Source organism: Henckelia pumila, chromosome 2 (genome assembly GCF_033568475.1).
Source record: "Henckelia pumila isolate YLH828 chromosome 2, ASM3356847v2, whole genome shotgun sequence".
NCBI classification, from domain to species: Eukaryota; Viridiplantae; Streptophyta; class Magnoliopsida; order Lamiales; family Gesneriaceae; genus Henckelia; species Henckelia pumila.
Genome location: NC_133121.1, coordinates 130192466 through 130209589, shown reverse-complemented (window position 1 = coordinate 130209589; position 17124 = coordinate 130192466). Strand labels below are relative to the sequence as shown.

The window sequence follows — 17124 nt, the reverse complement described above, 5'->3', positions numbered from 1 at the left end:
GTAGCTACAGATTTTTCTCCGAAGCTCACCGTACTTCAATATCTCTAGCGCTGTTTATTAAAAAAAGAAACTAAAAAATTCTTTTTAAAAGTTTTCCAAAACATTACCTAATTTTATCATGATAAAAAATCTTCGTAAAACAGTAATTAACACTCGATAAATATGCTACAAATATAATAATTAAAAGTATAATGTTATATACATAATAAAAATTATATACACGGTTATATTATTTTTAAAATTACAAAATTTGAAAAATATATTTTAATTGTAAATAATGTATTAAAACTAAATTAAAAACAATTTTATAATTTCAAATATAAAATATAATCATATATATAAACTACAATTTTCTTTCCTAAAAAGAGTCGAATCCCATGTCAAATGAAACATTTGACCTAATGGCCAACAAAGTCATAAATCATAATTAACAAACAAGCCACCGGTGACCTCTCTATTTTTAAAAGGTTCACCTAACCCCCCGTGGGTGGGTGCCAATTTCCACGATTATTTAGTGTAATTCTTTTAAATCTTGTAAATATTTGTCTCACAAAAATAGAAATAACATAAGGTTGAATAATTTTAGCACAAGATTTACCTACATGTAGTCATTTACCTAAAACATATCAATAAAATTTCAAATAATTTTAGGTCAATGTTTCCACTCTCATTTTGGAGATATTTAACTCTGATTTATCTTAATTATAAATTATAACAAATGTAAAATATTTTTTTTGTATTAAAGATGATTAAAATAAAATAATAATTAAAACAAAATAGTTCACACTTCTATATTTTCAATTTGTCTTCTTCCCATTTTTGATCAGCAGTTTTTTCTCTCACGCAAAGAAACAGTGCAGAGCCATGGCTTCTTCTTCTTCTTCCTCCCTCACGCTGTCCCAAGCCGTGCTATCACGCGCTGCCATCCGCCGCCATGGCTCCACCACCTCCACGTCCTTGTCCCTTCCTTCCTTCTCCGGCCTGAAATCGACCTCTACGACTACGCCCTCCATCTCAGGCCGCCGCTGCAGCATCCCCGCCACCATCCGCCGCCCAATTATCGCTTCCGCGGCAGTTGAAACATTAGATAAAACTGACACTGCGCTCATCGATAAATCCGTCAACACGATCAGGTTCTTGGCAATCGATGCCGTCGAGAAAGCTAATTCGGGGCACCCTGGTCTGCCCATGGGATGCGCTCCGATGGGTCACGTGCTGTACGATGAAATCATGAGGTACAATCCTAAGAATCCTTATTGGTTTAATCGTGACCGCTTTGTGCTTTCCGCTGGACACGGGTGTATGCTACAGTACGCGCTGCTTCACCTCGCAGGATATGACTCAGTCAAGGTTTAATCTTTGGTCTTGTTCCGCAATGTTAACTAATTTCTTAATCTTATTTCTGATTAAATGCACGACATGCAGTAGGATCTTTGATATTACTATATTAGACTGTGTGCGTGGTAGGTGTGATGGATCTTAGTGGGTTTGTTTTTGGATACTGAGTTGGTATCCGATTATCATCTCTGGATTCCTGGAGTTTTGTTTTGATGATTGAAGGTTAATCTTCTTTTTTGTTTTAATGATGTGCCGTGAGAAAATGGCAAAGATCCAACTTTGAGCTAATCTGTTGAGATTTTACTGTTAATGTAGTTTTCTGGGATTGAGCAAGAACTAGGTTTCAGATTTGTTGGGAATTGTTGTAAACATTTCGGTGAGGGTTGGTACAGCTCCAGATTTTCGAATTTACTTTCTGGTGCTTTTTCTGGCTTCTTAGGGAGTTCAGATTCAGTGGAGGGATAAAATTGTTATATCTGTTCTTTCGTGTTCTGTTGGTCTGTGGAGCACATTTTAAGGATAGTTAGTGTTATTGAAAGTATATATGCATGTTCGATGTCTCGTGAGCACTTCATACGATTCTTGGGCAAACATCATTTAACTTGACAGGAAGAGGATTTGAAGAGTTTCCGTCAGTGGGGAAGCAAAACGCCTGGTCATCCTGAGAACTTCGAGACACCTGGTGTTGAAGTCACTACCGGTAGAATCTAATCTCTAAATTTCGATTTGTTTGCTTCCATACCCTTGGATTGGATCTCTGAAACTGATTAAGGTTGACACGTTTTCTTTGCACAGGCCCACTTGGTCAAGGCGTTGCCAATGCTGTGGGCTTGGCTCTTGCAGAAAAACACCTGGCAGCTCGCTATAACAAACCCGATAGCGAAATTGTTGACCACTACACGTAAGTTAACTTCAAAATTCGTTTCTTCATTTGTGTTCTTTGATGATGAAATTGGTTCACTGTTCTTGACTTATTTTCCTGATGGTATTGGCTCCTTTCTAGGTATGTTATCCTCGGTGATGGGTGTCAAATGGAGGGTATATCAAATGAAGCGTGCTCCCTTGCAGGGCACTGGGGATTGGGAAAGCTTATCGCGTTTTATGATGACAATCACATCTCTATTGATGGTGACACCGAAATTGCTTTCACTGAGAGTGTTGACTCTCGTTTTGAGGGTCTTGGTTGGCATGTGATTTGGGTGAAGAATGGTAACACAGGTTATGATGAAATTAGAGCCGCTATCAAGGAAGCCAAGGCTGTAAAAGACAAGCCCACTCTGATTAAGGTCAGATATACATTCATTTGTTGGGGCGATCGAATACCCCGGTTCCTACAAACGCGTGGAAATTGTACAAGCCACCGGCCTCGTTTTTTTTTTAAAAAATTTTTATTATTATTTTTATTGTTATTCTTTTTTCTCCATTAAATTCTTTGCATCTTCTTGAAGGTAAAATTGTATAATTTATGTCTTTTTTTTCTCCAAGCAGATAACAACTACCATTGGTTTTGGATCCCCCAACAAGGCCAACTCATACAGTGTGCATGGAAGTGCACTAGGCGCCAAGGAAGTTGAAGCGACCAGAAAGAATCTTGGATGGCCTCACGAGCCTTTCCATGTGCCTGAAGATGTGAAGAAGTAAGACGTTGGATTCCTCTTTATTTTAATAATTTATGTTAAGCTTCATGATTTTGGACATTCTATATGGCAGTCATTGGAGCCGACATGTTCCTGAGGGTGCTTCATTTGAAGCTGAATGGAATGCCAAGTTTGCTGAATATGAGAAGAAGTATCCTGAGGAAGCAACTGAGTTAAAGTCTATCATCACTGGTGAACTACCAGCTGGTTGGGAAAAGGCTCTTCCTGTGAGTAGTTTCCCCCCAATTTTTTTTTTTTTTATCATCTTTAACCTTGTTTTGACTTTGAAAAGATGCCACATCTACATCAATGAGTATGTTATTGCTAGTAATATGAAAAAGCAATTCAGAAAGTTGTGGATGCGTTTGACCATGTGAGCAATGAGCGTAATGTAAGAAAACAGAACATATGCAGAAGTGTATTTAATGAAAAAAGCTTCCATGTTGTATTGTTATAGTCTCTCGAAATATATTTCTGAATAATGTCTTCTCGTTACAGACATACACTCCTGAGAGCCCAGCTGATGCCACCAGAAACCTCTCTCAGCAAAATCTCAATGCTCTTGCAAAGGTTCTCCCTGGTTTGCTAGGTGGCAGTGCTGATCTTGCCTCGTCCAACATGACCCTTCTCAAAATGTTTGGCGACTTTCAAAAGAACACCCCAGAAGAGAGAAACGTAAGGTTTGGTGTTCGTGAACATGGCATGGGAGCCATATGTAATGGAATAGCACTTCACAGCCCTGGCATAATTCCGTACTGTGCAACTTTCTTTGTTTTCACTGATTACATGAGAGCAGCCATGAGGATCTCCGCATTGTGTGAAGCTGGAGTTATTTACGTGATGACCCACGACTCGATCGGGCTTGGAGAGGACGGACCAACTCATCAGCCTATTGAGCATGTGGCAAGTTTCCGAGCAATGCCGAACATATTGATGCTCCGCCCAGCGGATGGCAACGAAACTGCTGGTGCATACAAGGTGGCTGTTCTTAATCGGAAGAGGCCATCAGTCCTTGCCCTGTCTCGACAAAAGCTAGCACAGCTTCCTGGAACCTCCATCGAAGGTGTTGAAAAGGGAGGCTACGTCATATCAGACAATTCATCCGATAACAAGCCTGATGTCATTTTGATCGGAACCGGTTCCGAGTTGGAAATTGCAGCAAAGGCTGGTGATGAACTCAGGAAAGAAGGGAAGAAAGTAAGAGTTGTCTCCTTTGTTTCTTGGGAACTTTTCGACGAACAATCTGATGAGTACAAGGAAAGTGTTCTGCCTTCAGCGGTAACTGCTAGAGTCAGCATCGAAGCTGGAACAACATTTGGCTGGGGAAAGATTGTTGGATCTAAAGGAAAGTCCATTGGAATCGACCGATTTGGAGCTAGTGCGCCTGCAGGAAAAATCTACAAGGAGTTTGGCATTACAGCGGAAGCCGTCGTAGCTGCAGCTAAAGAGCTCTTGTAGGCTGTGGTGGCTGAGCTTCTTTGGTTACTTGTGGAATTCGAAGACCACTTACATTAGCATTTCGGATTGATAAAGCTGTATTGGAAGAAAGCACAAGAAACTCGCTTTCAGATAGGTCTGTACTTGAGAGTTTGCCATAAAAACCATGCAATTTTTCTGTGTTTCCCTTTGGTTTTGAGTTCTAGCAGCAGAGTTTGCAGTCTAAGAACAAGAAAAGAGTATACATATTATACTCCGGAGTTTGTACACGAACGTCATCTTAGTTTTGTATCTTAACTCGTTTCGAATAATCACAAGGTTCTTGTTTAAAAATAAGCCAAAAGTAGATAGGCAACATGGATGCGTGCACCATTCCTCGTGATCTATTACTTGATCCTTCAACGTGAGCACATGTTGAGTGAATCATCATGATTATTTTATTGTTTTAGATTGGAACGTGAATTCAAACCATTGATGTGTATAAATTGGTGGGCTGCACCTAATCTCTTCTTGAAAAATTTGAGGTTTGCATCATGTGAGTACATGATAGAGACGGGGCCACGAATCCAAGAGGGATCCATCAAACTAGTATGTGGTAGTTGAATGTGAGTGTTAGATGTGGTTGTTGGCTATCCTCATTCTCCTACTCTCCCACTCTTTTGTGTGACATTGATTGCCTCTTACTCTTTGCATTTATTTAACTGTCAATTTTTGTTGGTGTGGAGTTTTTGTTGCTTCTACGAAAATGGAACTTTGGAATTGGGACATTGAGAAAGCTAACGTGTTGAGTATGTTTCGTTTGGTAGGATTAGCTACAAGTCATCGACGATGATATGTTCGACGATGATATCACCAAAAATTGTGACTTTAGTTTGTATCACAACCGTAAATCATATATTTGTAAAAACATGACATCAATTTTAATCAAGATTAGATGTTATGAAGACATTTTATATTATTTTTTCCAAGACTTCAACGCCGGGCCGCCCATTTTGAAGGCTATTCCGACCTTTAGAGGTAGATTTGAACTACTAAAAAATGTTCTGAACTAATTGTTTTTAATAGTTTTAGTTAAATTATTTTCGATTAAAAAAAAATAGTCAGGTGTATTCTCTTGCATTATTATTTTTTCACTATTATACGCACACGTGTTTCGTTTCTTTTGTTTGTTTTTTCAATAATGTCTACTAGTTTTTTTTTGTTATTTGGTATTTAGAGTTGTTTTTAAATTGACTTGACTCGAAACTTAATTATTATTTTAGTTGTTACGTTGATAGTTTGTCTAGATATAATATTGGATATTTTTTAGCTATAAATATTTTTTGTCGATTAATTAAAAATATAAAAATCAAGTGTTTTTTCTTCTTCTTCTTGTTTTTTTCCCCTAAAATAAAGAGAAATAATTTGTTTCAGCGGTCAAGTAAGGTTGGTGAGACAAATTGGATCTCAACGACCCACTTTGTTCATAATTACACTTCCTAACCTGCGCACACTCCATCATCCTCAACCTAAAACCCAAGAAGAATTAGGTGGGATTTTTCTGAAATTTTTTTTAAAGAAAGAATTAAAAAGGAAGAATTTGCTGTTTTAAAACTCCACACTTTTTTTTCCCGATCAAAATTGCTGAAGCTATTTTAGTTCTTCAGAGAAATGGCGCACGTTAGCAACATGGCGCACAAAGTTCCCCCGAGATTCTCCACCATTAATGCCAGGCGTTCTGCTGCAACTTCGAATTCCTTGTTTTTTGGCGCAAAGAATCTGAAAAGCCCGTCAAATTATTCATGGGTTGTGGATAAAAATTCAATCTTTACAGTTCAAGAGAAGAATTCTTTAAAGGTTATGGCTTCTGTTGCAACGGCGGAGAAGCAGTCAACGCTGCCGGAAATTGTGTTGCAACCCATCAAAGAAATATCCGGTACTGTTAAGTTACCGGGCTCCAAATCCCTCTCCAACCGTATTTTACTTCTTGCTGCCCTCTCTGAGGTAATGTTGCGGTGTGTGTTCGACATCTTGCGTACATGATTATTAATTATTGATCAAATTTTCAGTGTATGTTGGGATAGTGGAAGTGTGAATCTCATGGCATTGTGCATGAATATGGGTATATTTTTTCTGTTGTGTGAATTGAGAATGCCAGGTTTTCGTCTGATTCCAAGCTGTTCAGATTTATGTATGAATATGAATAATATTGAGAAAGAAAGTGTTCGCTAGTCTTTTGAAGAATTAAGATCCAGGCCCAAAATGCCTCTGTTATACTGTGAGCCTGAGGTTCATATTACTGCAGGCATATATGTATATACAATCATGTTTCCGGATTCTTTGATCCAAGTACAGTTGTGTGATAGACATTTTTGAAACTGATCAATGTATACACATGCCTGCACTTTTCTGCAAAGACATTCATATGTCAACATGCATTCTATATTCTGCTATTTTAGATTGAAATATCTAAAGGAATCTCTCATTGTGTATATTTTTATGGACCTATTTGAGAATCGCTGATTTTGTAGAGTGTGCTGCCACTACATTCCTTGAATGGACTAATAATTTGATGAACTTTCTGCTATAACAGGGAAGCGATTGAACTGAATATATTTGTAGATCACATATGAACTTGTTTTAATGCAGAGTGAATGGATGTGATTATAGAGAGGGTAGTGGTTAGCTCAAAAGATACGTGTTTGACTTAGAAGTTGAGAATTCTAATACCATTTCTTAAAGCAAGGATACTATCACAAATCAATTGAATGGTGAGCGATGGAAAATTTGTTTAACAAGATGGTAGCACTCTTTCAATTGTATGCTTGAGTCTCAAAGTTTGTAGACCTAAAGATAGAGGAGGATTGGGAATAGGTAACCTATGCCTTCGGAACAAGGCTCTGTTGGGTAAATGGTGGTGGAGATTTTTGTCGGAGGGGGACACTTTTTGGAAGAAAATCATAGCGAGCAAATACGGAGTTCAAGAAAATGGATGGGATGCGGGATTGGCTAGACATAACACGTTTAGAAGTCCGTGGAAATTCATATCAAGGACGTATATGGCTTTCAGTCACTCTGTGAGGGCAGTGGTTCTAAGGGAGATAGATTTCGATTCTGGGAGATTGCTGGGTGGGGAATTCTAGTTTTAAGGACCTCTTTCCTAATCTCTTTCAGATATCTAGGGAGCACAATAGGCAGATTTCTTTTTTCGTCTGTCGAGACTCGTCTTTTTCCTCTAACTCTTTGACCTGGAACTTGCATCTTAGACGCGATTTGAGGGATGCTGAATTGAGCCAGCTAGGTAACCTGCTGGAAGTTTTGAGGGGGGTGAACTTAGTAGAGGGAGCGGAGGATGTGAGGAAATGGGTTTGGGACAGTTCCGGAGTCTTTTCGGTAAAGTCCTTCTTCGAGTCTTTCTTTCCAGAGGAGCGTTTCCCAAGCTTCCCTCTTTTCTACCCAATCTGGAAAGCCACCATTCCGACAAAGGTTCAGGTTTTCTCATGGACAGCTGCGTTGGAAAGATTGCCTAACTGCGACTTGATTCAAAAGAGGCTCCCAAACATGTCCCTTAGCCCAAACAGGTGTGTGCTATGCAAGCAGGGAGGAGAAACTCAAGATCACATGATTATTCATTGCCCGTATTCAGGGAACTTGTGGAACCTGGTCCTCAAGGAATTGGGATTATCTTGGGTAATCCCGAAAACAACGAAAGATCTTTTTGCCACTGATCTAGGAGGTTTGCTAGGTGAAAAAGGGAGAGTTCTTTGGCTAGTAGTGGTTCATTGCGTGTGTTGGTCGATATGGTTGGAGAGGAACGGAAGAGTTTTTGAAGATAGTGAAGAATCAGAGAAGGAAACTTGAGATAAAATCAAACTGAGAGTTGCCACGTGGGCTCTCAAGGGTTCTAACTTTAAATCTTTGTCTATGTTAGACTTGTATAGGGATTGGAAATTGGCTTTGATCTAGATTGTTAAAGGCCCTTTTTGGCTTTGAATATAGCTAGCTAGCGTGGATCGCTGGTCCACTTTTTGTAATCTATCATTTTCATTTATATATAATACATATGTTTCCTATCAAAAAAAAAAATGTATGCATGATTCTCGTCCCATTTTCTTGATTCAGGACGGCACACTTTTAAGCCTGTGGTATGAGAACAAAAATCTAAGGTTTGGAAAACTGTTTCACACATTTGGTTGTATCCTTGTTAATTTTGTCAGCTTATCAGCATTTTACGTCATGCCCATTTTCAATTCCATCATTTTCTGTGAACCATATTCCAGGATTCTTTGTGGTCCATATTCCATATTTCTTTTTAATGGATGCCTTTTACAATTGATTATTTAAGCATTATATGCCTTTTGATATCAGCATTCTTACACAAGCTCACATTACCTAATACACATGATTTTCTAGGGAACAACTGTCGTGGACAACTTGCTAAATAGTGATGACATCCATTATATGCTTGGTGCCTTAAGAACACTTGGACTGAGTGTAGAAGAAGATAAAGCAAACCAGCGAGCGGTTGTGCAAGGATGTGGTGGTCTATTTCCAGTTTCTAAAGATACCAAAGAGGAAATTCAACTTTTCCTTGGAAATGCAGGAACAGCTATGCGCCCTTTGGCTGCTGCAGTTACTGCTGCTGGTGGAAACGCAAGGTATTCTCAATGGATTTTTTTATTCTTTCTTATTTATTTCATAGTCCTCAAGCACTATTATATTATTCTTTTGAAGAAAAATATTAGCTTGTGATTTTTTTTCTATGATCTTTTAACAATTTAGTTTACTTCCAAATACAACTTATAATAACAGTGATTTATCTATACCAACACAAATTCTCGTTGATTGTCAGCTATGTCCTTGACGGAGTTCCTCGCATGAGAGAGAGACCAATTGGTGATTTGGTGACTGGACTTAAACAGCTTGGTGCAGAGGTCGATTGCTTCCTGGGGACAAATTGTCCCCCAGTTCGTGTCATTGGAAAGGGAGGTCTTCCAGGGGGAAAGGTGTGTCTTATTTCTTTAAAGATCTCCTCTGGCTGATTTCAAAACATAGATCCATGTGATACCAGCTTATACACAAGGCATGTTGATTGCCTCGGTACTCATTTTTTAATGAATATATTAAATAAAAAAACTGAAGCAAAGTTATGACGTAACTTGCACATTCACGGAAGAGTAAGTATCTATGTGCCTTTCTTGTAGAATTTGAATGGGTGGTTATTTCTGGAGAATGTCTCTGCCAAAATTTTCTTTTATGCCATTTACTCCCTATAGCCTAATCTTTCATCCAAAATTTAAGCCATTGGTCCAATTTGCTACCCCTCATTAACTCCAGGAAACGAAGAAGCTATAAAGATGTTCAGTCGAATTGCCCGGTGATTTAAAATTTATCTTTGTTTATATAATTATTTGTTACTTTCTCTACAGTTGCTTCCTAGTCCAAATGAAATGGTGGGAAAGGTATACTGTTCTTTGACTAGGATTTGTGATGATCTCTTGTGGCAGGTGAAACTCTCTGGATCCATCAGTAGCCAATACTTGACTGCTCTGCTCATGGCAGCTCCACTGGCGCTAGGCGACGTGGAAATTGAGATAATTGACAAACTAATTTCGGTTCCTTACGTGGAGATGACCATTAAGTTAATGGAAAGATATGGTGTCTCTGTAGAGCACAGTGATGACTGGGACAGATTCTTGGTCCGTGGAGGTCAAAAGTACAAGTAAGTCCCAATACTCTAATGTTTTTAAGGCTGTGAGAAACTTAGTATCATGGAAGTTTGAGAACAGTTTTTCATTAGGTCTCCTGGAAAATCTTATGTCGAAGGCGATGCCTCGAGTGCCAGTTATTTCTTGGCTGGTGCAGCTGTCACTGGTGGAACTGTCACTGTTGAAGGTTGCGGGACAAGTAGTTTACAGGTACCTATTGCTCCAAAAGTTTCAACTTTTCACGCATTCTTGTGCTCTATGTGAAATAAGAAATTCAGATAGTTTCTATGTGACACCTTATCCACTAACGAAGTTGATTTCTCACAGCATTCTGTAGAATGATGCCACGTTCTTCTGGTGGAATCTGTTATTGTTTATGCTCTTATGAAGTGATCTTTTGTAACTTCTTATGTTCAACTTTTTGCTCTTGAAGGGTGACGTCAAATTTGCCGAGGTTCTAGAAAAAATGGGTGCAGAAGTTACGTGGACTGAGAATAGTGTCACTGTTAAAGGCCCTCCTCGTGATTCATCTGGAAGGAAACATTTGCGCGCCATTGATATCAACATGAATAAAATGCCAGATGTCGCCATGACTCTTGCTGTTGTAGCGCTTTTCGCTGATGGGCCGACTGCTATAAGAGATGGTACTACTGTCAACTTAAAATATCACATTTGATCATCATTATCTAAAAAAAAAAAAGAAGCAAGCCGATCTTTTTATGCACATGTTTGCAGTTGCTAGCTGGAGGGTGAAAGAAACTGAGCGAATGATCGCCATATGCACAGAACTTAGAAAGGTTCCTCGCTTTCCATCTCTCACTCGTTTTTTCAACTCTCGTCAAGTTGCTCTTTTATTTAGTGTGAAAAAAAGTTGGCAATTGAATATTTATGTACAAAGTGGTCACCTGATATCTCTCCTGTTTTTTTCCCTGAACTTCAGTTGGGAGCAACAGTTGTAGAAGGTCCAGATTACTGTGTGATTACTCCACCGGAGAAACTAAATATAACCTCCATCGATACATACGATGATCATAGAATGGCCATGGCCTTTTCACTCGCGGCCTGTGCTGATGTTCCAGTCACAATAAGAGATCCTGGTTGCACGCGCAAAACGTTCCCTAATTATTTCGACGTTCTTGCTACTTTCTCACAACAGTGAGAACCCTTTTCTTTTTTCAAGTGAATTGAGAAAATGTGTCTATTCACGATTATTCAGAAAGATCGAATAATCTATCCTTGATGTGAGGAAGAGATGGATGGGAATCCTTCGAGTAAACTCTGTACTAAGGTATTGAGATTGTTGTGATATCAGAAAACATGAAGTCAAATTTGTGTAATATTTTTTTAAAAAAATTATAGAGGCTTGATTGTAGATTTGAGAGTGTATGGCATGATTCACTATCGATCAAATAATGAAACGTAGCACAAAACGTTGTTTGATGAGTGTGATACATGGTTTTAATTATTATTTCTTCAATGTCACTACCATTACTTTCAAGTAGCTAATGAACTTTTCCTCCAAGTTCTATTGTATCCCATGATCAAATATGTTTTCCCCTTCTTCTTCTTCTTCTTCTTCTTTTTTCCCCCTTTTTTGAACACGCTTTCCTCTCACAAAGAGAATCATTACCCCAAATTCCGACTATTATTCTCGTTCAGATCCTCTTCGTTTCAGCGTCTAAAACATTTCTTTTCGCGAAAAACTGAAACTGCTTCTCAAAAATCGTCTTTTTCCATCATTTCTGAATAGTTAATACCACCACAAAAAAAAAAAAGGGATCTTTCATGCATGCGATGGGATGGGAGATGAGCCAATGTAGATCATTTAATAACAAAAACTTGGAAAAAAATCGCTTCACATGTAGAAACCTAATAACATGGGACATGGGCGGTTCTTGAAGAAAAAGCTTGTTTGTACTGTAAGGCCACAAACACACACTAAATGTGACTCCTCCAACCCTCATCCCCCTTTGTCTGTCCCCTCTACAAGCATTTAAAGTCACACCTCTATTTTGGTCTAAATATTAATTGCTATGGCCCCTAACTGTATGCATGATTGTACCATTACATGAATATATGAGAATTAGTGCCTTTGCTAGCTGTAGTTTTTATAAATAGATTCTTGATGTACTTTTATTATTGTGACATTTTTATAATCAAATGATGTTCTTGTTTTGGACTTCTCAACTCCAAATGGGGTTTCTATAATTGATGGACGAAGTTTCCGAGATGTTGCAACTTGCAAGTAGCCCATTTAAGATGTCAACGATTATCTATTAAAATTCAATTTTTAAACAAAAGTTTTTGAATAATGTTCGTAACATGCTAGGAAAATGTCTGGAAATAGAAAAATAGCAAATAAAAAGTTTATACTTAGCAAGATTTATTCTTTATTTAAAATGAGTGTGTTCACCGTTCACGGATCTGTATCCGTGAAACGGGTCGACCAATTCATATCTGAAATACCAAAGAAATGTGTTTAACGTAAAAAGATTAGTACTTTTTCATGAGTCGCGTAAACTCTAATCATATATTTATCTTATAAAATTGATCCAGACGGTCTTATAAGAATTTTTATAAACAAAAAAATTATGATTTATACCCAAGTGATTTTTTTCCCCTTAAAAAAACATCTTAAACGTTTCGTAACAAAACCCAGAAATTAAAATTTATGGATTTTTAGTTTCAAACAAAAAATTATGGATTTTATTCCAAAAATACTACAATAAACCAAATAATTGTATTTATTTATTTTTATCGTTGAAGTGACTATACATTTAACTAACAAATTTGTTTTCGAATATCATTATTTCCAATAAAACCTACGTTAAGTGCATTTAGGAACGAAAAATCATGAAAAGCTGATGTTTCTTTTTTAAAGATTATGCAATTGTTTTTTTGGGCAAGATCATAAATAAATGATTAAAATAATATGAAACAAAAATCAAGAGTTTATAATAAATCATTTTTTGTCAATAAAAAATGTCATCGTGCAAAACAATGCAGCAGCATGTATGATAAGGAGCCTGCGAAATAAAATCTTAAAAATGGACATCGAAAAATTACTTTCACAGCTGTAACTAGTTTTAGATTATATTTGCATAAAAAAAGAACTTTTGGAATATTTCCATAAATCGACCCTTCATCTTACAAAATGTCGTCCCCTCATTGGTTTTTATATACAATCCAAATAATCAACACACAATATATATATATATATACATATTATTATTATTATTATTATTATTATTATTATTATTATTATTATTATTATTATTATTATTATTATTATTATTATTATTATTATTATTATTATTATTATTATTCAAGCTTTATGCATACACGTTACTGAAGAAAATAATGGCTCTAAATTTGAATTAATAATATTTATACACTTTAATATTATAGATTGTCTTCCAAATTTCATATTTAGATTGCATTTAAATTTTCAGTTGCCGTAAATATATAGTACAATTTATAAATTTACCATCGTCTTTTCTTGTTTTGTTTTGTTTTTTTTTACTTACTATACTTTTTATTAACCAATTATTGACAAAACATATTATTTTGAATAAACGTATTAGTTTGAATGAATTAAATAAAGATAAATATAAATTTTGTTTTGTAATTTTTTTCAATTATTTTTTAAACCCGTATAAACCAATATATTTGACATCGAGACATTATAATAAAAAGAAAAAGTGAAAAACAAATTCTCACAAATATCATACCCTTAACAATCCAATGGCAATTGAATTAAGAACCCCTAATAATTACCCCCAAAATCTCTCCACCACACCACCTCCAACAAATGAGTCAGCCTCTCCACAAATTCACTCTTCAAATCCCAACCTTAATCCTCGCCACAATAAATAACCCCACAAAATATTTATTGGTTAAAACAAAGGCCATGTGAGTGAAAATTTCACCTTTACCACCAACCAAAGCTAAATATTGCAATTAACAATCTTTTGATATTACCCCATTATCAAGAAAATTTAATTATCCGATGTTTTGAAATTACCCCATCATGTATTTGTCTAATATTTGGCAAAGACCCCTATCCATCATATCTTGAAATTAACTTCATAGTTTCATTTCTAAATTATCTATAGACTAGTTTTCAAGTCATGTGATAAGAATAACACAAAATCTCTTGTGAAATCATATCACGAGCTACTTTTATAAGACATATTCTACTCAATTCGACTCAACTCATGAAAAATATCGATTTTTATTTCATAAATAGTATTATTTATTTTGAATATGGATTAGATCAAACCATTTCATATGTATAGATTCATATTCATGAGATCGCTTCATAACATACTCGGTAAATAAAATAATATTGGTGAACTCAATAAAATAAAATTGACTGATCTTGGAAGACAAGCCCTCAATTGATCCATCCAAAGTCCACTCTTGCTTTGATCTACATGACACTTTGTTGAGACCGCACCGCATTTCACTCCCTCCTCTGGTTTGGTTCCACCCCAAATCTCTTGGCCCTCTCTCCAATCACCATTTTTATTCATTCATCAATTTTCAAATCTTTTTTCCATTGTAAAAATCAAAGGAGTCCGCACAAAAGAAAAGGGAGATTTTTATTTTTATTTTTTGGTTTTTGGAAGAAAAGAAAAGAAAAAAAAAAAATTCAATCACCACCGCCACCAACAACCATTTTCTACAAGAAACCAAAGATTCCCCATGAATAAAGCGTAGAACTATTCCACACCACCATCTCTAGGTACGTAATCCTCAGCACCTGCATTTATCAAAATCTTGTTTTTACGCCCAGGCCCTATTCCTTGGATTCTGATTTCAAGAAAATCCAAGAAAAGCAGCAGATAGGCAGCAAAGGCAGGGAAATTGGTCGTGGGAACTCGTCAAATCTCGATTTTTTTTTTGTTGTTGGTTGATGTCACAGATGAAGCACATTGACAGCGCCCCTTCGACCCCAGGAAAGTTCAAGATGGAGAAGTCTCCATACAATAGGGTGAGGCTGCATTCTTCTCTGGCCAAGCTGGCTTTTTGGTCATTGGTTTTCCTCGGCTTGATCTTTTTGTTCTTCTATAGATCACCCTCTTCTTCATCCCCTGTTCCTTCAGATCTCTCTAGAAGGTCCCTTAGAAGCTCTTATGAAGGCCCTAACTTCGAAAAAAGGGTCAGGGCCTCTGCTAAAATAAGGTCTAGAAATGGGATTTCGGTTTTGGTTACAGGGGCTGCTGGTTTTGTGGGCACTCATGTCTCCTCCGCCCTCAAACGGCGGGGGGACGGTGTCTTGGGGCTTGATAATTTCAATGATTATTATGATACCTCCCTGAAGAGGGCTAGACAAGCACTTTTAGATAGAATCGGGGTGTACATTGTGGAGGGTGATATCAATGATGCTGCTCTATTAAAGAAACTTTTTGATATTGTGCCCTTTACTCATGTTATGCATCTGGCTGCTCAGGCCGGCGTTCGCTATGCAATGGAGAATCCTAGCTCCTACGTACATAGCAACATTGCCGGCCTAGTTAGTGTGCTTGAAGTTTGCAAGAATGTGAATCCGCAGCCAGCGATCGTGTGGGCTTCGAGTAGTTCTGTGTATGGATTGAATACTAAGGTTCCTTTTTCCGAGAGGGACAGGACTGATCAGCCTGCAAGCCTGTATGCCGCAACTAAGAAAGCCGGTGAAGAGATTGCACATACCTATAATCATATATATGGGCTTTCGCTTACCGGATTGAGATTCTTCACAGTTTATGGACCATGGGGTAGGCCGGACATGGCATACTTCTTTTTTACTAGGGATATTTTGAAGGGGAAGTCGATCCCAATCTTTGAGGCTGCGAATCATGGAACGGTGGCGAGGGATTTTACCTACATTGATGATATTGTAAAGGGTTGTTTGGGTGCAATAGATACGGCAGAGAAAAGCACCGGCAGTGGGGGCAAGAAGAAGGGGCCGGCTCAATTGCGGGTGTACAATCTGGGAAACACATCCCCTGTACCAGTTTCGGATCTTGTGAGTATTTTGGAGAGGTTACTCAAGGTGAAGGCGAAGAGGTTGGTTATGAAGTTGCCAAGGAATGGTGATGTACAATTTACGCATGCCAACATAAGCTTAGCTCAGAAAGAACTTGGTTATAAACCGTCGACTGATCTTCAGACAGGGTTGAAGAAATTTGTGCGATGGTACCTCAGTTACTATGCTGACGGGAAGAAGAGCGCACAGTAATGCGATTTTTTCAAATGTGCGATAGGATCATTCCATTATTGTTCATTTCGATTCTTACAATTGTTTTAAGCTATTTCCGTTCGTTGGCGATTCTCTTGTTTCCACAAGTCTTGAGTGTTATAGAATGAGGAAATTCCTCTCTCATGGTGAAGAAGCTTTTGTGGTTGGTGGCCATTGGTTCCCCTGGTGTTCCTTTTTTCACTCATGGGATTGTAATTGTTGTAGTTTTATATAATTTGTATAATTCATGACTGATAGATCAATTTGCTGATTCATGGACGTGTATCATCTGAATTCGATTTAAATAAAGTAGCACACAATAGTTTTGCTATTGCAAACTTTATTTAGATTCATTACCATTTTTTCTTGTCTGATTTATTGATGAAGTAACTTAATTTCCATATTGTGTTTGGGGTATGCATTACATGCCAGCTTTTCAACTGCTTGTTCTTCGATAAATGGTAATCCATGCTGGTTGATTAGTTGCTCTTCAGGCATTCACTTCTATGATTTTGGACTAATGATGGAAGCAAAGAGTTGCCTATTTTAGTACATTCGATGTTTGAGCTTATATAACCAGTTTACATGTTTTTCAATCGTTAGATATTATATCAGAGTTGGAAGCATCATATTAGGCAAATTAGCCAGGTATGAGCTATTTACATAGGGACACAAGTGATATATGTGCTGTGGATGAACAATCATCTTAAGATGACTTTCTGGATAGAATCTCGGTGTAATGGCTACCACATTGTTACACATGCATATTTCTTATGACTCAGTATGGACGAAGGATCATCGG

General features: G+C 37.4%; 3 protein-coding genes across 3 annotated transcripts; all 3 read left to right on the top strand.

The window, feature by feature from the left end:
• The first annotated feature begins 806 nt into the window (after positions 1-806).
• On the top strand, positions 807-4860 carry LOC140879664 (transketolase, chloroplastic). Its single transcript, XM_073283482.1, has 7 exons — positions 807-1350; positions 1948-2038; positions 2134-2239; positions 2342-2624; positions 2827-2975; positions 3049-3202; positions 3474-4860. The coding sequence occupies exons 1-7, from the start codon at positions 865-867 to the stop codon at positions 4431-4433; spliced, it is 2229 nt and encodes a 742-aa protein (XP_073139583.1). The 5' UTR covers positions 807-864; the 3' UTR covers positions 4434-4860.
• A 949-nt stretch (positions 4861-5809) lies between these two features.
• Positions 5810-11473, top strand: LOC140880887 (3-phosphoshikimate 1-carboxyvinyltransferase 2). Its single transcript, XM_073285741.1, has 9 exons — positions 5810-5941; positions 6059-6395; positions 8805-9049; positions 9244-9397; positions 9899-10113; positions 10192-10309; positions 10533-10743; positions 10835-10896; positions 11040-11473. The coding sequence occupies exons 2-9, from the start codon at positions 6063-6065 to the stop codon at positions 11256-11258; spliced, it is 1557 nt and encodes a 518-aa protein (XP_073141842.1). The 5' UTR covers positions 5810-5941; positions 6059-6062; the 3' UTR covers positions 11259-11473.
• Positions 11474-14563: 3090 nt separating this feature from the next.
• LOC140881307 (UDP-glucuronate 4-epimerase 3-like) lies at positions 14564-16629 on the top strand. The gene has a single exon (XM_073286499.1). It carries the CDS (start codon positions 15018-15020, stop codon positions 16320-16322), a length of 1305 nt encoding a protein of 434 aa, XP_073142600.1. The 5' UTR covers positions 14564-15017; the 3' UTR covers positions 16323-16629.
• The last annotated feature ends 495 nt before the right edge of the window (positions 16630-17124 follow it).